The sequence below is a fragment of the Neofelis nebulosa genome, chromosome X (genome assembly GCF_028018385.1).
Source record: "Neofelis nebulosa isolate mNeoNeb1 chromosome X, mNeoNeb1.pri, whole genome shotgun sequence".
In the NCBI taxonomy this organism is placed as follows: Eukaryota; Metazoa; Chordata; class Mammalia; order Carnivora; family Felidae; genus Neofelis; species Neofelis nebulosa.
This window is the reverse complement of record NC_080800.1, coordinates 13,633,546-13,659,646: the sequence shown is the minus strand read 5'-3', so window position 1 is coordinate 13,659,646 and position 26,101 is coordinate 13,633,546. Positions and strand designations below refer to the sequence as shown.

Genomic DNA, 26,101 nt, shown 5'->3' with positions numbered 1-26,101 from the left:
TCTTTTCAACCAACAGTGCTGAAGCAGTTCAACATCCACAAGCCAAAAAAAAAAGGAAAAGAACCCTGACCTAATGGATCCAGCAAGTTAAATATAAAGTGTAAAATTACAAAACTTTTAGAAGAAAACACACGAGAAAATCTTTAGGACCTAGGGCTTGGTGAAGAGTTTTAGATGCGACAAAAAAAGCACGATCCATACAAGGAAAAAAAAATCAATAAGCTGGACTTCTTCGAAATTTTAAGAGCTTTCACACTACAAAAGACTGTTAAAGAGGATGAAGTGACAAGCTACAGACTGAGAGAAAATATATTCAAAACACGTATCTGACCATATATATGTATTTAAAACACATAAGGAACTCTCAAATCTCAACAACAAAAAACAATTCAATTAGAAAACGGGCAAAGGACTTCAAGAGACGTTACCAAAGAGGATATATGATGGCAAATACACACATGAAAAGACGCTCAACATCACTAGCCATTAGGGAAATGCAAATTAAGACCACAATAGGATAGAACTACACACCTATTTGAACAGCTAAAGTGAAAAAAAAATAGTGACAATACCAAATGCTGGTGAGGATGTGGACACACTGCACCTGCCATACATTGCCGGTGGAAATGTAAAATGGTAGAGCCATTTTGGAAAACAGCGTGGCAGGTTCTTTAAAAACTAAACATATACTCAACACACAACCCAGCAGTCACATTCTTGGACATTTATATTAGAGAAATCAAAAGTTATGTACACATGAGAACCTGTACACAAGATGCTCATAGTAGCTTTATTTACAATTCTGAACAACTAGACACAACCAAAACGTCTCTCGCCAGGCAAATGGCTCAACAGACTGTAGTACATCCATACCACAGAATACAGCTTAGCAGTGTGGACTGAGATACATAACTTGGATGTCAAGGGACTGTGCCAAGTGAAAAAAAGCCAAACTCACAAGGTCACATGCTGTGCAATTCTATTTATATAATATTCTCAAAATGACAAAACTATAGATAGGGGAAACAGATCAGTCGTTGCCAGGGGTAAGGAATGGTGAGGAGGACGGGGTAGGTCTGACTTCTGTACCTTGATTACAGTGGTGGTTACAAGACTCTACACATGGGATTAAATGATACAGAACTACACATACATTGCCCCAATGCCAGTTTCCTGGTTTTGATATTATACTACAGTTGGGTAAAATGTTATCCATTAGGAGAAACTAGGTGAAAGAACACAGGACTGGGGCACCTGGATGGCTCAGTCGGTTAAGCATCTGAGCTTGGCTCAGGTCATGATCTCGTGGTTTGAGAGTTTGAGCCCCGCATCGGGCTTGCTGCTGTCAGCACAGAGCCTACTTCGGATCCTCTGTCTCCCTCTCTCTGCCCCTCACCTACTTGCACGTGCGTTTGCTCTGTCTTGCTCTCTCTCTCTCAAAAATAAAACATTAAAAAAGAAGAAAATAGATTTAAAAAAAAAAGATACACAGGACTGCTCTGTACAGTTTTTGTAATTTCTTGTGAATCTGTAATTATTTCAAAATTAAAAGTTTAAAAAAAGATGTTGATCAGAACTTGATGTCCCTCCTTAAACTACCACATTATGTGTGCTCAGTTCCTAACAGTTTCCTCCTTCTTTGGGAACTGTCTCCATCTCCTCCCACCTCCTCCACTGGGATGGGCCCCTGGCAGGCAGTCATATTTGTCTTAAGAAAACCTTCACCTTCGGGGCGCCTGGGTGGCGCAGTCGGTTAAGCGTCCGACTTCAGCCAGGTCACGATCTCGCGGTCCGTGAGTTCGAGCCCCGCGTCAGGCTCTGGGCTGATGGCTCGGAGCCTGGAGCCTGTTTCCGATTCTGTGTCTCCCTCTCTCTCTGCCCCTCCCCCGTTCATGCTCTGTCTCTCTCTGTCCCAAAAATAAAAAATAAAAAACGTTGAAAAAAAAAAAAAAAAGAAAAAAAAAAGAAAACCTTCACCTCTATTTTGACCCTTGAGTGGATGCTGGCCCATGCTGAGCTGACCAAATTCTCCCTCCAAAGGATCTGGGTTATGGCTAATAGTTCAGTTCAGCCTGGGCCCAGCACAGAGAGAAAGTAATCTCTGGAGTTGTAGGTGCTTGAGGAGTCTTCACAGATAAAAATGTCAAAAACACCCTAAGAAAATTGAAAGGAATGAGAAGGCACCCCAAAGGTTTGCAATCTTCTCTTCCAACCCACTCCTAATCCTGCCGCGGATTTCTATGAGTCACCCCTATATCCTTATAATAAAGAGAATGGTTTTGCTACCTCAAGTTGCTTTTTATCATTTGCTACAAAGGAGGCCTAAATAACACCAAGATAGGATCAAGCCCAGAATACCTATGAAGAGGTCAGCAAAGCATTTAACTTGCCCCATCCTCTTAAGAGTTGCTTCTGCAGTTTGTCTCTTCAGGTTCTTGTAATATTTTCACTCACTGTTCCAGGCCAGGCTCTAACTGGCCTGGTTTCCACGGAGGAAAATGAAGGAGTAACAGTTAAGCAGACATTTACTTTGTCTGGTTCTAGTGTGTGTCATGCTATCTATCAATTAAGAACTGCAGCACTGTGAGGCACTGTCCACTCAAGGTTTTGCGGCCGACTATCCTCCAAAACCTATTCCTGTGCCCTCTTGTTTGCAGTAGCCAGCCTATCATCTGCACTTGAATGAGGTACACGCCATCCAACCAAAAAACTCTATTTCCCTGTCTCTACTGCAGGTAGGTAAGGCTATATGTCTAACTCTGGGCCAAAGGGATCAGAGAGAAGTGATGTGTGCCACTTCTGAGTCATGTCCTTAAAAGTAATCTCTCTTCTCTCCATTTTTCCTTTCTCCTCTCTGGGGCCCAGAATATGAACATGCTAGTGAGCCATCTGCAACCACAGGGATAAAGGGAACCCCCATGGGGATCTAGAACAAGAACGCAGGAAGGCACCTGGGTTCCTGGGCAGAGCTACTCTATGCTTTGACTACTCACCATCTCAGATTTTTACACAGGAAAGAAGGCAATTTCTACGTTAGCTGAGTGGCCGTTACCTGGGTTTCAATCAAACAGCTGAATCAGTATTTGAAAGAATATAAACTAGGGTCTCTTGATGAGAAAAATCTTCTTGGCCTCCAACCTGAGCCCTGATTTCTCCCAAGGAATTATGAGTACAGCTTCTAAGAAATGAAGTTGTATTGCCTTTTCTCTACTTGGAAATGGTAGATTTCATTAGGGATGACACTCATCAGCCCCACAGACATTCCAGTGCTGCCAAATATGAAGCAGGAAGAAAAACAGAATCCCAACCACATTGAGAGTGTCATGCAGGCAAGCAGACACTGCCACACTGGCTTCTGGGTATGCCCTGGGGTGGTCCAGGACGCTGTGGCACCCCACTGAAACTGGCACAGTTTCAGTCATAGTACTGTTACACAACATCCTCTCTCTCCAAACTGTTCAAACAATTCTATTTTCCCAAAGTTCATCTTTACTAGATAGGCGAGATGTGAGGCAAAACCAAGTAAACCAAAGTATTTCTTTAAAAATCCATTTTTGTCCTTAGGAGCAGCTCATTAATGATGACACAATACAAGAGGTGTTTATTAGTTATAACCTGGACTCAGCAGCTTGCGTGGAGACAATATTTTATTTTTCTTTTGCCCTAAATGGAGTAGACGATGATATCTGAAGAAGAATTTGTTTCTTACAATAGGTCAGTGCTGATGTTGATTTCCCAAAGAGCTGATGACCACTTTCCAACTAGTCTTTTTTTTTTTTTTTTTTAGCCTTTCTTAACCAGGGTTCTGTTAGGTAATTAAGAAAATGATTTGTGACTCTCTTCTCATTTTTCCCCAAACAATACATAGTAAAGACCACTCCAGATGCATGAGAGAGATTAATTTCCTACAGACAAGAGATGTCTAAGCGCATGAGAATTTAATTCTTTCCCCAAAAAACCATGGGTGAATAAGAACTATACCTCATGTTTCTGGCTGTCTCTCTCTCCAGGGCTTAAAAAATTATGAATGCTGGGGTGCTTGGGTGGCTCAGTCGGTTAAGTGTCTGACTCTTGGTTTCGGCTCAGGTCATGATCTTGTGGTTCATGAGTTCATTGGCTGTGTGCATTGTGAGTGCGTTGGGCTCTGCGTGGACAGTGAGGAACCTGCTTGGGACTCTCTCTGCTCCTCCTCTGCTCGTTCTCTCTCAAAATAAATAAATTAAAACAATTTTTTTAATAAAAATAAAATAAATTATGAATGCTAAGTTGCTTCTTATCACTCCAAAATAAACTGGTCTAGGAACTAAAACAAGCTGTATGAAATTCATCCCTGCCATTTACAGCACTATTTGTGTTGCTGGTGGCCAGGAGACTCTCTCAGCCTGACACCACATGTGTCATCTAACTAGTGAGAGAGTATCACAATGAGGGACAGTCCCTAAACAGGTAGATAAAAGAAAAAAGGATCTCCTTTCAACAAACGGTACGGGAACAACAGGATATCCACATGCAAAAGAATGAAGCTGGGGCCCTTCCTCACACTATACACAAACATGAACTCAAAATTAACCATGGATTTCGATGTAAGAGCTAAAACTACAAAATCTGTAGAAGCAAACACAGGAAAAAATCTTTATGAACTTGGGTTAGGCAATGGCTCCTAGCTATGACACTAAAAGCACAAGTAACAAAAGGAAGAAAAATAGATAAACTGGACGTCATCAATATTACAAACTTTTGCACTGCAAAGGACACCTTGAAGAAAGTGAAAAGACAACCTACAGAATGGGAAAGAATACTTGCAAGTCATACATCTGACAAGGGACTTGTATCCAGAATAGGCCAAGAACCCATTACTCAGAATAAAAAAAAAATCTGAGCAAAAAAGGGCAAAGGATCTGAGTAGACATTTCACTGAAGAAGATACACAAATGGCCAATAAATATATGAAAAGATGTTCAACCTCATTAGGCAAGAGGGAAATGCAAATCAAAAGCACAATAAGATACCCCTTCACACCCACTACGATGGTTATAAAAATTAAAAAAAAAAAAACAAAAACAGATAACAACAAGTGTTGGAAGAAACTGGAGAAACTGGAACTCTCGTTTGTTACCCGCCAAACTGTAAAATGCTGCAGTCACAGTGGAAAACAGTTTGGCAGGTCCTCAAAATACTAAATAGAGAGCTGCCATATGACCCAGAAATTCCACTCCTAAGTACATACTGCAGACAAATGAAAACGTAAGACCACACAAAAACTTGTACACAAAGAGTGTACCAGTGATGTTCTTTCTAGCTTCAAAGTGGCAACAACCCACATGTCCATCAAGTGAGAAATGGATAAATACAACGGGGTCTATCCATGTAACGGAACATTACTGAGCAATAAAAAAAGAAGTACCCATTTGTGCCACAACACAGATAAACCTTGGACACGCAATGGTAACTGGGAAAAAAGCCAGCCACAAAAGACCACATGTTGCATGATTCCATTTACATGACATGGCCAGAACAGGCAAATTTATAAAAAAAAAAAAGAAAGTAGATTAGTGGTTGCCTGGGACGCAGGATGGGGAATGGAAAGTGACTGCTAACGGGAATGGAATTTCTTTTGGGGGCAATGAAAATGTTCTAAAATTAGATTGCGGCAACAGCTGCACAACTCTGTGGATATACTGAACACCACCGAACTGTACATGGAAAAGGGTGAATTGTATGCTATGTGAATTATACCTCAATAAAGCTGTTTAAAAAAACAGACGAAGGAAAAAAAATGAAAAAGATCTCTGCGTGAGAGCCCCACCAGCCACCGTCTGTGCGCTCTGGAAGATGCCGCGGCCACCCCTGACCGGCGGGAATGTGAAACAGAGACTAAAGCGGAAAGCTGGGGGAGCACTCGGAAGCGAGTTTAGCCATCTCTGTCCCTGACGGGGATCCGTCCCCTAGGCCTGAGGGTGACAGGAAGATGGTCGAGGCTGTCAGCGGCCAGTAAGGACAAAATACACTTCCTTTATGCACTGACACCGTTAGGAAATGATCCATTTGGAAAAACAGATACAGACACCATCCTGTGAAGAATAGTGCCACACAAATTCAGAACGGGGCTTGGGCTCCAAAGGCAAGTTGCACCCCCAGAGTCTGTTGCTTCTCCTTCCACAACAGTAGAAATGGGAGAAGCCCACAGCAGCCCCTGGGCTCTGCGAGGCCTCAAGAGCAGTGTCAGGGCACATCTTGAGCACTGACATCAGTGACCAGTCCAGCTCACTTGCAAAGTCATGCACAGCAGGTTTCTGCCCTCAACACCTCGCTCGATTTCACTAGTGGGAAACTGAGGCAAGTGACAGCCTTCCTTAAAGCCAAAGCCTTCTGGAGAAAAATGGTTTGTCCAAGAGCACTGTTCTCTCGGCTCCCGGCCATGTCCACAGGTGTGCCCCCCTCCCTCCAATGTCTGTTACAGCCAGTCACATGGGCATTTTGGATGCTCCATATGCAACCATTCTGTGCCGAGATGAGCGAAAACAGGCAATTTTCATGGGGACTGAGAAGAAATCACAAGCCACATCTACTGAAAGCTGGGTCTAAGGGTCATGAAGCTAACCATTCGCCCTGGGGCAACAGAAGACAGGTCAAGAGGGAAGACTGGCATCTCTATCACTGTCTTCCTCCTCGGAAAACGTGGGCCCCCATAAGAAGAGAGGTGGGAAGGAGACAAAGAGGAGGGAAGGAAGGAATCAAACCAAAACGCTACAGCTTTGTACTCGCTCGCCCCTTGGGGTGGTGGTCTCTTTCTAGGGGACTAGCAGGTTGTAATAGTACCACAGAGATGACTAAGACGAAATACAACCATAAAATCACACTCTTCTATGGCCATGAATATAAATGTAAACATATTTACATTTACACATGCGTGAAGATTTAAAAGGTAGTCTCCGACCTTACTGATCTGATGGACTTACTTTTGGACTGCCGCGTGGGGTTTCACAGTCGCTGCCGATGCTGGCCCACCAACAGCGGTAGAAGTGTCTTGGTTTTCTGTAGCTGGGTTTTCAGGTCGGAATTTCCTTCGGATGGGCTTTGATGGAGGCTGAGAATACGGTATGTCCTGCGGATTAAATACAAAACAATAAAACCCAAAAGTTAAAAACCGAAATGCTCCCCCATTATGCCAAAGCCCCATGTTCCTCTAGGTCAGGCGTGTGCTCTGTTCCAACTCCACACCCGAGGATAAAAGGCAAATTCATGGCTTGGCAAGAACTGGAGGGACACAGGCATCAGGTTCCACCCTCCCTCTCCTCCTTTTCTGAACGCTGTGTGCATCTCACACCACGAGGCCTTTTCTAACTGAAGACAAAGCTCACTCTTGCCTCACTTTGGGGCTTTGGGAATATGTTAGACGTTTTGAAGTTTGTGATGGTCTCAGTCATCTGCTCCTCATTCTTCCATTCCCAATTCCTACATGAAGTCAAGCTCAAGGTCCACAATGTCGTCTTCTAAATTTTTTAATGTTTATTCATTTTTTTGAGAGACAGAGACAGAGCACAAGTGGGGGAGGGACAGAGAGCTAGAGGGAGACACAGAATCAGAAGCAGGATCCAGGCTCTCAGCACAGAGCCCAATGCGGGGCTCGAACCAGCGAACCGTGAGATCATGACCTGAGCTGAAGTCGATGCTTAACCGACTCAGCCACCCAGGTGCCCCAGCAAGAACCACAATGTCTTCTGGGAGGAGACAGCCAGCCTGCTTCCTGGGAGGCCCCTCCTCACCCATGCTCCTGAGCCCAAGGCCAGTGTTCTGACCAGAGAAGGGTCTGAGAAAAATGGGACCAGTAAGAAGAGGATGAGGTGAACAGAGAATACAACGAGTGAGTGATGCCTACTGAGCAAAATGACCTGGGACTCAGAGACATGGAGGAGGGGGGTGAGGCTAAAGTGAAGACACCAGGACTCAAGAGGGCACCATGGCACACAAAGAGCAGACTGCCCTCCCCCAGAGGCACTCTCAGAGGCTCAGCAGCACGCAGGGTTCTGCTAAAGGCACCTGGCCCTCCCCACCATACCGCCTGAACTTGCCAAAAGCAAGGCCGCCATATTTAACTGGGGTGTTAAAGAGGGAAGTGCAAACTGTCAGTGGCATCAAGGTCAGGCCCAAGAATCATCAGCACCCTAATCTTCACAAAGAACCCACATCCTAGGAAACCCAAATCATTAACATTCATCTCAGGACACAAAAACCATGAAAGAGATTTGCAAACAAAGACAAGAAGGGGGGGGCGGCTCATAATGCCATGACAGTAGCACCTTCCCCTTGGCCTTACTTACCTTCTTTGCTGGACTGCTCTCTGCAGCTTGGGAGGGGGCTCTGTTCAGCTGGGGGTGTAGTTCAGCCTCAGGCGCTTGCTCAGACTGTAGCAAAATATCACACAGAAGATAAAAATGCAGAAACATAACCACCTAAATATATAATGAAGAAAACTTAGAAAAAGTCGCTAAGTGGAAGTTGATTTAGACCAACTTACAGCCAAGCATGGTCAGGTCTTCAGATCCTTGAGAAAAAGTTCCCTACACCCTGTCATTCCCTCCCATGCTCCCTTCCAGCATTGTTCAATCTTAAGAAAAGAAGTCACGGTTATGTCTGTAACTGGACATACATATTGCAAAACACTAATGCCTTATAAGTGCAAACAAAAAAATTAGGATTATCAGAAAAAAAAAGGCACTGGGAAAGGAGTCAAAATTTTAACCCAAGCACTAACAAAAACAATAACCATAATAATAATAATAAAAAAACACTTTAAAAATATTTTTTAAATATATTAAATTCCTAAGAAAACCAGATAGGACTCTTTACCTTTAAAAAGGTAGGGATGGGAGAGCATGATGAAAGGAGTCAACAGAAGGGTTGAGGCCACGGAGTGGTATGGAATCAATGAATAAATGCACCAAGATTGGCAAGTAATGCTCCCAAAGCCCGTCAAGGCACAGCAGGTGCCAGAGAGCCAAGCAGCAGAGCACAGGAAGACGAGGCACCACTGCTGTGCCCCCATCTCCGGGAGGCTTGCTACATTCAGCTGCTATTAGCCGGCAATGCAAAGTGTTAACGTGCTGAGAAAAACCCTCCATGTAAACGAACTAACGGGACTTCGTGATAGTGACAACAGTCCTCTACCCACAAATTAAAATGCATTACAGGAACACACGCTGCAGCACAACCATCAGCCTTAGTGTGTCCAGTCTGTCCTTAACCCGGCCTTCTGCAACCTCTTGCATGGCTTCTTCCTTCCTCTGCGTCCACTGAAACAGACAAGGGCACCAATACTTCCCCATTTATCAGATTCTTCCTGCCTCTTCCAGTTTTGTCACAGGCCTTCTGTCCAACACAGCACCCTTGACTATCTTTTTAAAACTCCCATCCCTGGCATTTCAAGAACCGCAAAGTCCTACGGATCATCATTATCTTTCTTTCCTGTTTTGATTCCTCTCATCCCTCACCTGTAGGATTTCTCAAGTCTCCGTCTTTGGTTCTCCCACCCTATACCTCCCACTGCCATTCATTCTTTCCCAGAGTAATCCCATCCGCTCCCACATTTGCACGGCCCTAGCCAGAAACCTCGGTTCCCAACCACCTCTGTACCTCTTTCAAACCCACTATGCAGGCTTTTGGTGCCTGATTTCTCGTTCCAAGTTTTGCTTATAGCCTTCTCCTTTCCATCAAGGATAACTGTATTGTTGTTGTCGATAGATATCTGAAACACCAAACACTGTGTCACACGGTTCTCCGGGTGTTCCGCAGGGATGAAAGCATTTCCTCATCACAGCCCTAGGAAGTAGTCATTCCCCCCATCTTATTAGTGAAGAAACTGATGATCAAGAAGTTGAGGAACTCACCCAAGATCACACAAACAGCCGAGTCTGAACCCAGGCCTCAGGTTCCGATGCTGGGCTTGTGACGACTATGCAATACGGCCTCAGGTACTCTCGGGCCTGACTGGTAAGTCATTCAAGAAATATGTATTGAATAGCTACTGCAGGCAAGTCTTGTGCTAGAGCTGGTATTCAAGATAAATGATACCCAGACCTTTCTTACAAGGAGCTTGAAGTCTAATGGAAAAGGCACAGAAACGACTGGGCAAGCATGCTTCGGTGGAATTCCAGACTATGGTGAGGAAGTATGGGGGCTCCAGGCACACCCAGGCCTTGCGGGTCAACAAAGACTTGGGTGAGACCTGAGTCTCAGGGTGCTGCCAGCTACTGGGGCAATGCACGGGGATGGTAAGAAAGGAGGCTCCGGAACCCAGAACCAGCTTAGCATGCCACAAGAACACCAGAGGCCTGTCCCCAAGACAGGAACTGTGAGAGAAGCAGGTGTAAGGCAAGCTCATTTTTAGCCATACTGGGTTTAAAACACCCAGGCAACATCTGAGCGAAGCCATCCGGGAGCCATTCCTTGTCAGGAGCACGGGGATTCCAAGCGTTCACCCGCCTTCCTTGGGTTCTGACAAATAATGTCCTGCTTCAACATCTGCGGGCCTGATGTCAGCTTCATTAAGGGGTGAGTGAGGGCCCAATAACCTCCCAAATGCAGGGCTTCCCGTGACCTGTGCAGAAGAACACAACTTGGACCTGAGGTCCCTTCTTGCCCTCCACCCGCAGATCTATTGCTTGGAACGTGAATGTCCTGGCCTCAAGCGAACGCACACAAGCCCCTGCAGGAGCGCAGGTACGCATTGGCACGTCCCTCCAGGGAAAAGGAGCCAGAGGCCAGTCTCCTCACCTTTCAACTGCTCAGGTCCCCTCCATTATCAGGCAAAGGAGTGCTCGCCCTAATGCTCCCTTTCCTGGGGAGATGAGCAGTCTCCCTCTTGTAGTAACATTGAGGGAAATGATAAATCGAACCCTCTTTTCAACAAAAATCAGGATTCTGAGCACAGCAAAAGGAGTAGAACGTCACTGTCACTGCCTCCACACTCTCTTAAACATCTCTAAAAACAGGAATGTTGTGGGAGTTGGGAAGGATGAAAGAACAGTTTTAAGCGTCTGACAATTTTTTCCATTCACGGGTTTACCTTCTGAAATTGTATACAAAGACTAGGTCTTCTAGCTCTACCACAGGGAACAAACCACTCCTGGGTGTCACGTCGGGCACAATCTAACCACCGATCTCCTTAGGAGGAACACCAAGAGGGGCCGTCACCACTCCATGGCTGATTCTAAATGGGTCCATCTACTGAACATTCAGGGGAGTGAAATCTTGTGAGGAGCCTGGAACACGGGGATCAAGAAAGTCCTGGAAAGGCAGAGGTTCACCAGAGCCAGAAATTATCCCAGGAAAAGAGACGAGGAAAGAAAACAAGCTTTGTGATAAAAACAAACAAACAAAAACAAAGATGGGATTTAGAGGTACAAAAGCCCCTCTTCACAATAAACAATTTCACTTGCATTCAAGAAAATAGGGTAAGGCTTAGCAGCTGGAAAGCAGAACAAACCTGGAAGATTTCGTTGCTATTTCTTCAGACTTTTCTAAGGTAACAACTTGGAGAGAATGATAACCCATGAAAACAGGGGGACCTCAGCAGCTCCCCTTTTCCTGCACATATTGAAGAAAGTAGGGAACAACTCTATCAATATGGAAAATAGGCCCTTGTCTGAAAGTTTTGAAGGTCTGAACTGAAACCCAACGCCTGAATCTTGTAAAAGAGACAAGTATTTGGATTACAATTATTAGTACAAATGGCAGTCCTTCCCTCACGGTTCACTGTGTAACACGTACCCAGCCAGGATGTGGCAAGGCAGGAAAATGTACTTTTCGCCAAGAGCTCGCTGAAACTCAAGCTTAGGTTCCTTTTAAAAATATATATCTCATATTTTAATTTCGATACTGCCCTATCCACAAATGAGACATATATTTTCATTCTCATCTTGCAATGAAAAGCCTGTTTAAGTCATGTGCACTTGGAAGGTACTGCCACTCAGGACATGGAGATCTGTTCTGGGGCTTTGCCCATTCCTGTGGCGGATAGGACAATATAGACCCTGCTCAGCTGGCCCCCTAGAAATGGACACAGGGCCAGGAAGGCTAAGCATTGTCCACCAGAAGTAGCATTTGTTTAGCTATTTAATTACACAGATATTTATTTTGTATACATCATGTATCACTTTCCAAATAACACTCATGTTCTACTTCTAGGGAACTAGACCTGAGACACCAGGCAAACTGCTCCCAGAATAGGAGAGTTAAAGCCTTCTGATGTGCTCCTCCTTGGTTTCTCTCTCAGATCACTTGTTCTGGAAAAAGTCAGCCGCCATGCTGTGAGAACACTCAAGCAGTCTTAACAAGGGGCCCATGTAGCAAGGAATTAAGGCCTCCCACCGACAGCCATGTGGGAGAGCCATCTTAGAGGTAGATCTTCCAGCCCCAGTCGAGCCTTCAGTTAACTGCAGTCCTGGCTGACATCTTGACTGCAGCCTAATGAGACCCCATAAGCCAGAACCACCAGATTACTTTCTCCTTAATCTCTAACCCACAGAAACTACGAGACAATAAATGTCACCTGTTTTAGGCTCCAAAAACACCCATTCTCATAAGTCTGAAATGTGGAGTCTAGTAGGGTGGAATAAGGGTGAACAGTAGAGAAGAAGGAGAGCACTACAGCTGGAGAACAACAGTGCAGTGGATCGCACGTGGTCTTAGAGATCACTGTCCCAGATGGTCTAGTAGCTACTCAGCACCATTCCCCCACTTGCGTCGTCTTCCCTATGTTGCAGGGGTAGAAGCCTGGGAACAATATTTATAAAATCCCCTTTCAATAATGCTCCTTGTTGACTCTGAGAGTCACTCATGTTAAACCAAGAAGGGGAAAGAAAAGAAGCTGTGTTACTGCTCCTCTGGCAGTGGTGGAAAGAAAAGCATGGGGCTCAGCCGCCGGAAGATCTTGTAGTGGCCTCAGGCATTTCCCCACAAACCGTTACTTAGATGCTGCGGGCAGCCTGAGCATCTCCAGCTGTTTCCTTTAGTTCTTGCAAAGTCTTAAGGTTCAGAAAATTCTGGCCAACCTGACTGGTGGCCTTCCCTCATCTTTGCTCCTCTAGCAATCTAATTCTTTAAGTATCTAATTCCTTAAATGAAATCTCTTCCAGGGTGACATACCTAGAATGGTTTCTGTTTTCCCCACCAGATCTTGGCTGATACATCCATGTTGAGGATTTGGAGCTTATCCAGAGAGCCATAGGTGGAAGGGGGCATGGAAAGATTTTAAGTAGGGAAGTGATGAGACTAGATTTGCATTTTAGAAAGATTACTCTGAATTCAGTGAGTAAAATGGATTAAAAGGAATCCATCTTGGGGCAATTCACTTAAAAGCCCAAAAATGAAAACAAGACAAGAGATGACGGTCACTTAAAGCAATCTGTGGGAGTGGGGATAGGCAGATTTGAGAGCTATTTAGCTTGAGATTAAATACATCCTTGGTGACTGATGGAATGTGATAAGTCAAAGGAAAGAACAATGACACATGGGAGCCAGATTTTGATCTTCAACAGTGGATAATGGTTGAGAGAAAATAGTTTAAAGCGAGGAAAAGATAGATGGCGGCATAAAAGCTGAATAAAATTAAGCAGACTCATCACAAGCAGTGCTAGAACAACCCACCTATATCTTAAGGCAGTATCTCTCAAATAGGGGTTCCAGGGAACACCAGTTCTATCAGTTGCCTGGACGGGGATAGGAAAAGTTTTTCTGTAAGGAGCAAGGTAATAAATATTTTCAGTTGTACAGGCCATTTGGTCTCTGTGTCTCCAATGCAAATGTGCAACTCTGCTCTCCAGTGCTAAAGCAGCTAAAGACAACGCAATGAATGGGTGTGACCCTGTTCCAATAAACTTTACAAAAACATGTGGGTGGGATACATTTAGCCTGTGGGCCAGTCTGTCAGCCCCTGGCAGAGAGGAAAAAGAATCTACAAAAAAGTTTAGGGAACACTGCACAGTCTCTCTCCCTCCTAGAAATTCACAGAGCACACTGCACATCACACACACTCTGAGATCCCATGAGGTAAAGGAAGCCACTGCTTTGGCTTACTTAACCCAGCAGTTCCCAAACTTATTAGGGCTTCGACTTCTTATTCTCATGTAACTCCTATTAACATCCAGTGGAACTAACGTTCTGTGGAACACACCTTGGGAAACAATGACCTACAGGTTGGGTTTTAGAGAACAAAGGAAAACTATTCCATTTGACCTCACGGCCAAATGCCACATTCCACACCTAATCCTTTGAGAGGGGCATTCTGCCCCGCTGTGGTCGTCTTTGTTGTGGTCAGCAGGTCTAGCTCTGGGGCGTTTCCCCAAGAGTGTAGAGGCAGGGTGAGGATGGGGTTGCTGCCTGGCAAGAAAGGCCCACCTTCATTTCTCCCTTCCTCCCGCCTTCCTCGCAACAGCAGCTCTGGCTGCTGCCAACTCCTTCTCTGTAGGAATTAATTTACTGGGCTTCCTTTAAAAGCTCCTGGACACAAACACAACAAAACCACTCCTTATAAGAGCTAAAGCAGATGAACACAACACTGATAAATTACCGGTTTGTTTAAAGTAGCTTAAAACAACATGTCCCAGATTCCTGTCTGGACCAGGCAGGCTAGCATTGCGAAGGTCCTACAGCTCCCATCTGAGTCCACGTGCTGACTCCACCTCCTACCTGGGCCGCTGCAAAAACTGTACCGGGTCTTTTTCTAGCCTTCAGTTTTTTCTCAGTCCAGTGTACCCCGCACACACTGAGGAACTAATTTTGTGAAACACCTTCTCTCATCAAAACACTTTTTCCTAAAAGCCTTTCAATTGGTCTGTAAGGTCTATGGCATAGCACCACAGGCCTTAGGGACACTCGGCCAGTTAAAAGACCCTCCATCATCCGGCTCCAATTTACCTCTGCATCATAACTGCATTAGTTTGCCCATATGGAACCGGCTCCAGGCACGTAAGTATTACCTGAATCTTCAAACACACCAGAAATTTCTTCCCAACTCAATTCTGTTTGTTCTAGACCTTCTATGTCCAGTGGTTCCCAAATGTAGCTGCACAGAATTATTAGGGAATTTTTTATAAATTACAGACTTTTAGATACTACTCCAGACTTCCCTAATTAGAATCTCCTAGGGGTGGAGCATTAGAAACTTTTTTTTTTTTTAATTTTTTTTTTTAATGTTTATTTATTTTTGAGACAGAGAGAGACAGAGCATGAGCAGGGGAGGGGCAGAGAGAAAGGGAGACACAGAATCTGAAACAGGCTCCAGGCTCTGAGCTGTCCGCACAGAGCCCGACGCAGGGCTCGAACTCACGAACTGTGAGATCATGACCTGAGCCGAAGTCGGACGCTTAACCGACTGAGCCACCCAGGCACCCCAGAAACTTCTATTTTAACAAGCTCCCTGGGTAATTTTTATGTAGCCAGCCCAGACCAACTGGGGACCATCGATGGCCCAAACTCTTCATTTAAGTCTCCAAGGTCCTAGTGTGAAAAAGGCCACAGGTGCTGCCTCAAAAACGAACTAGGCTAAAGTGTTTTCTTGTCCATTTACCATGAAGGAAATAGGGCTGTCTGCCATATGATTTCATAAATAAATAATGAAAGGTGGGCAAAATCTTCAGCAATAAGATTTTTACTTACTGCAAATTTGCAGGGTGCCTGGCTGGCTCACTTTGTGGAATATGCAACTCTTGATCTCAGGGTTATGAGTTTGAACCCCATGTTGGGTGTAGAGATTACTTTAAAATAATAAAATCTTAAATAAATGTCAAATTTGCAACAAAACAAAATCGGGGGAAGGGGGAGAAAGGGAATTAGAGAAAGGTGATCAAGAGGCACCAACTTCCAGTTCTAAGAGAAGAGGGATGTGTTGCACAGCATGGTGACCACAGCTAATGCTGCTGTACGATGTATAGGAAGTTATTAAGAGAGTAAATCCTAAGAGGTCTCATCATAAGGAGAAAACTTCTTCCTTTCTTTTCTTCTTTGTTTTTATTTTATCTATATGAGAAGATGGATGTTAGCTGAACCTATTGTGGTAATCTTTCACAATATATGTTTATCAAACCATCACGCTATATACATCTTAAACTTACACAGTGATATTACTTCTCAATAAAACTGAGAAAATAAATCAAATCTTTTTTAAAAAGTAGTCTAATTGCAGAACTCGTCGCTAAGGTGGGGGTAATTGGTGAAGTTATTTTATAAGCTTTGTAATATTCATGCTAGTGACAGATTAGAAAAAGAAACTCAAATTTCATTTATTCCCCAAGAATCCAGGCAGCTTCCAAGACTGGGAATCACAAAGGCAGCAGCTAAGTTCTAGGCAGATAAGCAGACGATTGTGCCATGGCCTCTAGGGAATCCCCAGCATCCCACTGGTATTCATTCGGTGCCTACCTTTCACTGGACCTCCATCTCTGCTAGGTAAGGGCACATTAGAAAAGCCACATGGTCACACCCAGAAATAGAAGATGCAGAACCAGTGGCCAGGAGCACACTGGCCACAGCAAACCCCGTCATTCCACAATCAGTTTCAGAGAGAGGGTCCAAAAAACTGAATTTCTCTGCAAGAATGATTACTAAAATCCACGACCCCAGCCACCTATGAGAGACAGAAATGGGGCTGATGCATACACATGTGGAAGGCAGGATCTGTGCTTTGCTTCACTATCCTTCTCCCAGTGCCTAAGCAGAGTGGCAGCACACAGCAGGTCCTCGGATCAATGTGTGGAATGAGCTAGTAATGAACTCAATACTGTTTTGTGTTCCACTGGACAAGTCAAGAATTCATCCTACAGTAACTGGAGCCATGGAGCACATCGGTTACAGGGCAGAGGCTTTGGAATCGATCCAGGGTTTGCACTTGCTGGGTATATAACCCCCCGGGCACGCACTTAACCTCTCTGGGCCACAGTTTCTTCATCTGCACTAGGGGATAATCCACCTAACTCCTAGCATTTGTAAGATTAAGCAAAATAGCTATCTAGAGTGCTAAGCACAGTAACATAATAACTGCTCAGTAATGGCAGCTACTATCATAATTAAGAGTAAATATACAATTGGTTTCCCACTCAAAGATTCCGCAACCTGCAAATAGCAGCCAATTCAACATAAAGGACTCTTACTCTCTTGCCAAAAGATGAAAACTTACACTGAGAAAGTGCTGACTCCAGTTTAGATCATACACAGATCCCATAGAGCAGGCTACCCACAATCCAAATTTGTGCCACTGGATGTTGCTGCTACCAATACTGAAGGGAAGAAGTTTTTAAAAATAAAAGCCTTTACAGATTTCATGGCTGCTTCAGCACAGACATCTCGGGCAGCTTACACTGAACATCTCTGGTGGCCCCTAGAGCTGGCCAACCCAACACCAGGGACACACCCAGATGAACACTGACAGAGGAGCTCAGGGACAACTGCTCTAGAAGTGGATAATCAGTAACCAGAATGGGCAACTGGTCCCTGGATACAGCAGTCACATAGCACAGTCTCTTGGGAATTTTTGGAATCCACTGGATTACAGACAACGCCATAAAACAGACTTACTGTTAGAACTAAAGGACCATGGGTGCTTTATTTTGGTCTAAAAGACAAATATCTTGACTACGCCTGGGGTTTTGGTCTTCTATTTCCAATTTCTAGTAATAGAACAGAAATCTGAGTCAAGTCTGAGCCTCACTCCCTATTCATCACACTCCTAAAGCCATATATGACAATGCGATCTGCAGAGTTGACAACACAGACCACATAGGTAAGGTGATCTACACGACAGGGTTCTCTTGAGATTCATGGTTCCCAATGACTAAGGGTGACAAAAGATGCCATATGCATACCTCTTGCCATACTAAACAGATGCTTACTTAAACGGGCAGCACCACCATCACAATTCAAAGGCGTCTAGATAGTAGGCCTTTAGAAATTCCTTTTGCTGGTTCCCCAGCCCTGACATAATAGGTCCGGGAAACAATACAAAAAGCATATAAAAATTTCAAAGTGCCTCAAAGCCCTAGCCTCACTTGATATTTTACCACACTTAAAATTTTGAATACCACTCCCAGTTCTACTGTTCTGTATTAGTAATCGAGTGTGTGAACCACTTCTCTTCTAACTAGTGATAGCTCATAGTTAGATTGTGATTAATGTCCTCTTTTGGGTTGACATAGCTCTTCCTGCATGAGCTATGTCCATCAGAAGAAGGTGGCTTTTAAAAATTTCAATTAGAAATAGCTGGCGAGAGAGGGAACTATAAAAATTATATAAGAGTTAGGAGCCAGTCATAAAATAAACTCAGTATTGATGAGAATGTAGGAACTGGAACAGGCACACTGTTGATAGAGCATAAATCAGTACAAACACTTTATAAAACTGTTCAGCAGTACCCACGAAGGCTGAACATAGGCCTAACCTATGACCCAGCAATTCTACTGTAGGCATACATCCAAGAGAAATGAAAACATACATCCACTCAAAAACTTGTACATGAATGTGCACAGCATTATTCATAAGTGCCAAAATCTGAACACTACCCAAATGTCCATCAACAGTAGAAAATAGTGATACCTTTGCACACATAATGGAATACTATACAGCAGTGATTTAAAATTACACACAACAATGTGAATGAATCACACATCTTTTAAGCCAAAGAAGCCTGACACAAGAGTATATACTGCATGGTTCCACTTATATAAGGTAAAAAAATAGGTAAAACTGATCTATGCTGTTAGAAGTCAGAATAGCGGTAACCCTACAAAGGACTGGTAACTGGAAAAATAGCCTAAGATAGGCTTTCTGGGGTCCTAGTAATATTTTGTTTCTTGATTTGAATGCTGATTATACACATGTGTTCAGCTTGTGAAAATTCATTCAGTTGCACACTCAATGGGCACTTTTCAATATGCATGTTATACTTCAATAAAAAAGTTAAAAAATAAATCCAGTAGAGCCAATTTCCTATAATGTCCTTAAAGTGCCACCTAGTGGCGCAAGTTAAATGTAAAACAAGAGGGAAGCGTCATCTCTAGCGACTTCAAAAATATTGTCCCATTTCTAACAGCACATTTTACGAATGGGCTGAAACAGTGCCCTAGACTAAAAACAAACAAACAAACAGCTCTTGTCTGGCGCAGAGAATCCCTAATACAAGGATTCAGCAGCAAGTGACGCTGTCGACTATGCAGCGCACTAGTAGCAGCAAGCTGATGACACACGTCACCTCCCAACCTCACCTGTGATCAGTCACAGTGGGAGTATTTACAACACAGACTGTGGAGTAGAGATTTTTCTTTTTTTCAGAGAGAAGGCTTACCAACACATCAGGAGGTGATACCTACAGAACTTGCTGAACAGAACAGCGTATTCAGGAAGAGATGGGGGAAAAAAAGAAACTCTTTATCCTGTTTCTCCTGGACAGGCTCTTTCCTTCCCTCTTTCTCACCTTAAAGGTACACCCTTACTCTGGTTTCTTCTAGTGAGGACTGAGAAACATAAAGTTATGAAAGCCCACCCATAGCAAGTCTCCGAAGCTGCCAGATGAATAAAGAATATTTTCTCCAGGTTTTGATAGTAAACTCTGAAAGAGCATCTTGGTTGATAAAAGTCCTCAAGGCAAAGCTGCAAACTATAAATATAGGCATCATGACCCTTGAGTTAGGAGATAGTGGGTTAAAAGGCTTATGAGGACCTGTCTTTGCATCGATTCTTCTCCTTCATGTTTCCATGATTTACAGAAAAAGGCAATGATCTAGATTTGGCCTGCAGGGTATAGTCTGCTGACCCCTGACCTAGGCAGAGGGCCAGCCCATGAAAGGTCACAGAAGTGGGCAAGAATGCCATTCTACTATAAGTGGTTTTGTAAGCCAGTTTAGCACTCATTCTGTGCTAAGGACTGGCCACTAATTTCTGGTTACCCTGAGTCTGTTTCTCCGTTTGCCAACTAGAACCTGCTTCTGCTTTGCTGGGCCTGGAGTGATAATAATCATAACGGCTACTTGTCAATGAGACCTGACTATATGCCAGGCACCACTCTGAGTGCTTCACGGATACGACCTCATTTAATCGTTTTAACAACCCTATGAAAGCAGACACTACCACTGTCTCCACTTTACACATGATGAAACTGAGACAGAGAGACTCAATAACTTGCCCAAAGATACACAGCCAGTAAGACGCAGAGATAAGATTTGAACCCGAGCCCATGTTCTTAACTACTCTGTCTACTGGCTCCCCGGGCCTGACTCCTAGTTGTCTTCCACTGTCCTTTCCTATTAACACCATAGCACATCTGGACACCCTTCCATCCTGCCCCACTTCCATACCCGCTCCTTCCCTGACACACAGCACAGAGGAATGCTTCTTGGTTTTTGTCACTGTGTGGTAAGGAGGACAGAGAAAAGAAATAAGGATTCCATTGTTTAGGAACCTAGAAACCAACCATAACTGACCCCCAGGGGAAAACTGGGCTAGCTTGTTAGTTCAAGGAAATATGGCACTCAGCTATCGCTTGACAATACAGCATGAGAAAATGGATTTAAAAGGATACATATACCCATCAGGAGAGACCATAAAATGGATGGTGTTAGGCATGACTGCCTTCAAACGGTGAGGAAAGATGAAGGAGTTACAGGATAAGAAGCCTATCACAATTTTTGTGTCATCATAGTACTCGGCAAAGCATGGGCCTACTGTAAGCATATTCCATCAACACCTGACGAACTGACTAGATGAACTCATGGCATCTCCAGAGGAATGATGCCAGCAAAGAAAGCTTTACACAACAATACCATGAGCACAATACAGTAAAGGGGGGGGGGGGCTAAGAAAGGACACAAGCTCCTAGAGGTGTGGTAAACCTAATTCGGTAAGAGGGTTCATAATATAAAGTGTATCCCTGATAAAGATAACTGTCAACTCAATTGTTAAGAAGAGATAGGTTAAGGGGCGCCTGGCTGGTTCAGGTGGAAAAGCGTGCAACTCTCGGTCTCGGGGTTGTGAGTTCTAGCCCCATGTTGGGTGCAGAGATTACTAAAAGAAAGAAAGAAACTTTAAACAACAACAAAAAAAGAAAAGATAGGTTAAGAAAATAATTCTGAGATACGGTTGGATAGTATAGCACAGTAGGAGAAACCGGTACACTGAGGCAAGATAGCCAGGGTTAGAATCACCGCATTAATTCCTACTTGCTGTGCATACCTTGAAGAAATCCTCAAGTTCTGCACACCTTGGTTTACTTATCTGCAAAACGAGAACAGCAACAGACCCCATCACACACGGTTGTTATGAAGATTAAGTGAGTGAATGTCGAGCACTTAAAAGAGCATCTGACATATAGCCACTATATATAATTATTCATTATGCAGAAGTTCTGCCTTTTTGTTTCCTTTTAAAAAGCAGAATAAGCTACACTTGGCCTTTTGCTACCCCAAAAATAGTCCACTGACCAAAGTGTGAAGGCTATTTTGGCCAAGATAAATGTAAGTCTGCACTAAGAAAGGCACTTCAGCATTTTCACTGAGTGTATGGAAATACTTCATGTTTAGAAAATTATTCGAGGGTGCCTGGATGGCTCAGGTGGTTAAGCATCCAACTTTGGCTCAGGTCATGATCTCACGGTTTGTGGGTTCACGCCCCACATCAGGCTCTGTGCTGACAGCTCAGAGCCTGGAGCCTGCTTCGGATTCTGTGTCTCCCTCTCTCTCTGCCCCTCCCCCACTTGTGCTTTGTCTCTGTCTCAAAAATAAAATAAAATCATTTTCTAAAAAACTTAAAAAAAAGAAAAAAAATTATTCATGGGCATGGAGAGTGGAGACTCTCACTAACTTTTGCTTAGCAAATCTATAGTTAATTTTTGTGATGTGCAATGAGTGATTTTTCTCTCTCTCTAAACATTTATCATTAAATTTCTAGTACGTCCTCAGAAACCCTTCCCAGCTCCACTCTTCACAATAGCTACCTAGCTCTGTCACTCACTAGCTGTGAGGCTCCAAGGAACTCGCTTTCACTTTCTGAATCTCAACTTCTTATGCTGTAAAATTACATGCAAGGACAGATGTGAGTGCATGAGCATAAAAAGTGTTAAAATTAAAAAAGACTTAGGGGCGCCTGGGTGGCTCAGTCGGTTGAGCATCCAACTTTAGCTCAGGTCATGATCTCACAGTTTGTGAGTTCAAGCCCCGTGCCAGGCTCTCAGAGCCTGGAGCCTGCTTCAGATTCTGTGTCTCCCTCTCTCTCTGCTCCTCCCCCGCTCATGCTCTTTCTCTGTCTCTAAAAAAATAAATAAATGTTTAAAAAAAAAATAAAAGACTCAGACACACTCAGAAGCAAGGTCAAGATCCCTATGGGGCCAAATCACAAAGCGGTTGGCCAGGCTGAGGGTTCGGAAGCAGGTAGAGGCAACTGAGAGCTCACAGGTATTTAAATGTCCTCTATGAGGCAAAGGACTGGCGCCAAGTTCATTTCCTGAAGCCAGAGGCTAAGGTGGCGCTTTGCTACCTGTAGAGCTGCAAAACCAGGATGAAGTCTGCGAAGGTGCTCCGTACTGCCTCCTTCGGAAAGGGAGCAGAAGCACATATAGCATCGCAGCCTGGTCTCGGGCTAAGCCACCGCCTGGTGCCATCTGCACCATCTCTGACATCTGCACCAGACGCAAGTGCTGAGCATCGAGTATAAGAACTGGCCTTACACTGGAGGCCCACGAGTGCAGGACCACGGGGTGTGGTTGGCCAACGAACTGCTGGACGCCAATGAACTGCTGGACGGGGAGGAGCTCCAAGAACTGAGAATGAAATTTAAATTTAAACTCCAACTCAAAATAAGACTGCTAAACAAATTTCCAAAAGCATGAAGAAAAAACCCAATAGTAAGAAGAAGAGCCGAAAGAGAGAAAGAGAGAGAGAGAGAGAGAGAGACAGAGGGAGGGAGGGAGGGAGGGAGGGGATGAATTTGCCTCTTGACAAAAAAGAAAACAAATCAAGTAGAAAATAACTTCAAAATAATCATGCTTAAATCCTTTCCCAGTTAAAAGTAGAAAATGCATCCTTAAAAAAACCAGACAAGTATGAAACAGAAATTGGGAGAAGTGAAACAAGAACAGATTGATATAAACAAGAATGGACTATAAAACTTGGAATCATACACAGTTACACAAAAGAATGATTAATTTGGAAGATGAAGGTTTCATCCAGGGCCTAGAGGGATCATGACATAAAAAGATAAAAGAGACATTACTAGAAATAAAAGGTGTATTGACAGACAAAGAAACCTAGCTAACCGGACTTCAAGAAGAAAACAGAGTAAGCACAGAATCATAACCTGCAAAGATATGACTAAGAATATTCCAAATTTGAATACATGGTTTTCCAGATGGAAAATGCACACAAAGAGTCACCTGGAATAATAAATTTAAATCTATGCTTAGACACATCACAGTGAAATTAACACAGAATATTGAAAATAAAGTTTTAAAAGCCATCCTAGAGAAAAAACAGTCAATCCAAAGGAAACAATAGATTAACAGAATTCTCAGCAGCAATAACAATAAACACCAGAAAAGGAGGAGGTAATACATTCAAAACACTGAAGGAAAATGAACTTCAACCTGGAATTCTGCACAATGCAAAATTATCATTTAAGAGAAAGGGCAATTAGAGTATACTCTCCAGAGAACATGGATAAAAAAAAATTGAAGGTGGGGGGAAAAAAGAAAAAGAAAAAACTACTACAAGCTAGATTTAAGCAAACAGTTTATTTGAAGCTCACAACTATATGATTATGCAGTATTACATATCTTAAAAGTTCTGACAACATGGTGTGTAAAAGTAGCTTCCAAGAGTCATTTGATTCTGATATAGCTTTGAGTGACTTCTTCAAATTCTAGTTGTCCTTTAAGAATGTTTTTCCCTTTTTCCTAAACCTCAATTGAAAGAGAAACTCTTTAAAAGAAAACCTACATAATTTTCCCACCAAAAACAGCTATCTAAACCATTAGCAATTACTTAGCAGTTTACCTCCACATGCTTAGCAGTAAACACTTGACATTTTTTTTTTTTTTTTAATTTTTATTTTTTATTTATTTTTGGGACAGAGAGAGACAGAGCATGAACGGGGGAGGGGCAGAGAGAGAGGGAGACACAGAATCGGAAACAGGCTCCAGGCTCCGAGCCATCAGCCCAGAGCCTGACGCGGGGCTCGAACTCACGGACCGGACCGCGAGATCGTGACCTGGCTGAAGTCGGACGCTTAACCGACTGCGCCACCCAGGCGCCCCTGGACATTTTAAGTTTATTTATTTTGAGACAGCAAGCGAGCGCGAGTACATGTGAGCGGGGGTGGGGCAGAGAGAGAGAGAGAGAAAGAGAGAGAGAGCGCACGAGCAAGCGAGAGAGAATCCCAAGCAGGCTCTGCACTGCCAGCACAGAGGCTCGAACTCACAAACCATGACATCATGCATGACCTGAGCCAAAATCAAGGGTCAGATGCTCAACTGACTGAACCACCCAGGCACCCCAATACCTGACAGTTTAGAGTGAAATGTCTGGAGACCTTCACAGACACCCTAATTCACACATTTACCACTCATGTAGAGTCTCCCCCAAAAGAGAGAATGTATTTCTATAAACAAGTTATCATAAGGTGAGATAGGTAAATTATAAATGAATTACTTAAGTGACCCCTTTAGACCCTCAATAAGAGTAGAGATTCACTGAGGAGTTAAAAACCTCAAAAGCCCACTGGGAAGAGAACACGGACCAGTAATGCTGAGAAAAGAATTCAAAATCCAACCATGGCAAAGGTGATCCAGAGGTGTTCCAGCTTACCCTGAGAAGGCAGAACACCTTATTATCAAAGGACCACTAAATATTTTTATGTGGTACAATCAGGAAACATTTCTGTATTCAGCTGCTGTCCCTCTTACCCAGTATTTTCCGTGTAGTCATTTTAATAGATGTCTAATATCCTATTAAGCAGATATATAACCCTGAACCAGAGGCGTCTTCTTGAACATTTATGTTGTCTGTATTGGTTTTTATTTTTATTAATACTAAAATAAATGTCATCATAGAACTTTTCCTTTCTTTTGAACTAGTTAACAGGATAAATGCTGATGGCATTTGTTGATAGCTGGCAAAACGATGCATGCTCTTTTAAACAGGGGGGATTTGTCCTTAATCTTTCCTCCACTATCACAATGTGAGTACTTCATCACTATTTCTCTTCTCCTTGAACTTATCACTATGGCAATTTCCTTTGCCTTTCTAATTTCTCATTCAATGCCAACTGTTTTGATAATAGCTTTCAAATTCTCTTTAATAAATCCCTATTAAGAGGACCTGCAGAACTCTTGAGATTCCATCAACAGAGGCTGGTTTAAACCACAACTGTGTCTTCATGTTACACCATCCTGGAGCTCTGGCTGGCAATTTGAGTAATCTATAAACCAATCCTACAAACAGGGAACATACAGCAAAATGTACTGTGCCAAAGTTAATACAGGGGAAAAAAGCACCTTACGCAAAACAGAGTCATTCTACGGGGATATTCAACCTTGATAAATTCAAAACAACACTACCTACAGCGAGAAATAAATTTATGAGAATCTGATTTTAATTTCAAAGAAAGCCTTTTATTTTTAACTAGAGGCCACAAAAAACCAATGTCAAGTTTCAATGATGTTGCTATTGTTTTCCTTTCTCTATTTCATTCATCGCAACTCTCCTCTTCATCATTTCCTTCCTTCTGCCATCTTTGGGTTTAGCTTGCTCTCCTTTTTCTCATTTCTTATAGTGTAAAGTTACCTTATTGATTTTCGATCCCTCTTTTTAATGTAAGTGGTTATAGCTATAAATTTCCTCCAGAGTACTATTAGTACTATTATTCCTGCATCTCATAGGTTTTGGCAGGTTTTCCTTTTCATTCATCTCAAGGTGTTTTCTAATTTCACTTACAATTTCTTCTTTAACCCACTGGTTTTTTAAGAGCATGTTGCCTAATTTCTACATGTTAGTGAATCTTCCAGTGTTACTTCTGTTATTGAGTTCTAGTTTCATTCCACCGTGGTCACTTACTATGATTTCACTCT

At 43.3% G+C, this 26,101-nt stretch overlaps 1 protein-coding gene across 6 annotated transcripts in view; it reads right to left on the bottom strand.

The window, feature by feature from the left end:
• REPS2 (RALBP1 associated Eps domain containing 2) overlaps positions 1 to 26,101 on the bottom strand; it is a 237,098-nt gene that overhangs the window by 48,013 nt on the left and 162,984 nt on the right. For all 6 annotated transcript variants that reach the window (XM_058713845.1, XM_058713840.1, XM_058713841.1 and 3 more), the window contains 2 exons: positions 8,322 to 8,405; positions 6,960 to 7,105 (listed from right to left, as the gene is read on the bottom strand). In XM_058713845.1, the coding sequence (XP_058569828.1) occupies positions 6,960 to 7,105; positions 8,322 to 8,405 (230 nt within the window). The remainder of the gene's footprint in view (positions 1 to 6,959; positions 7,106 to 8,321; positions 8,406 to 26,101) is intronic.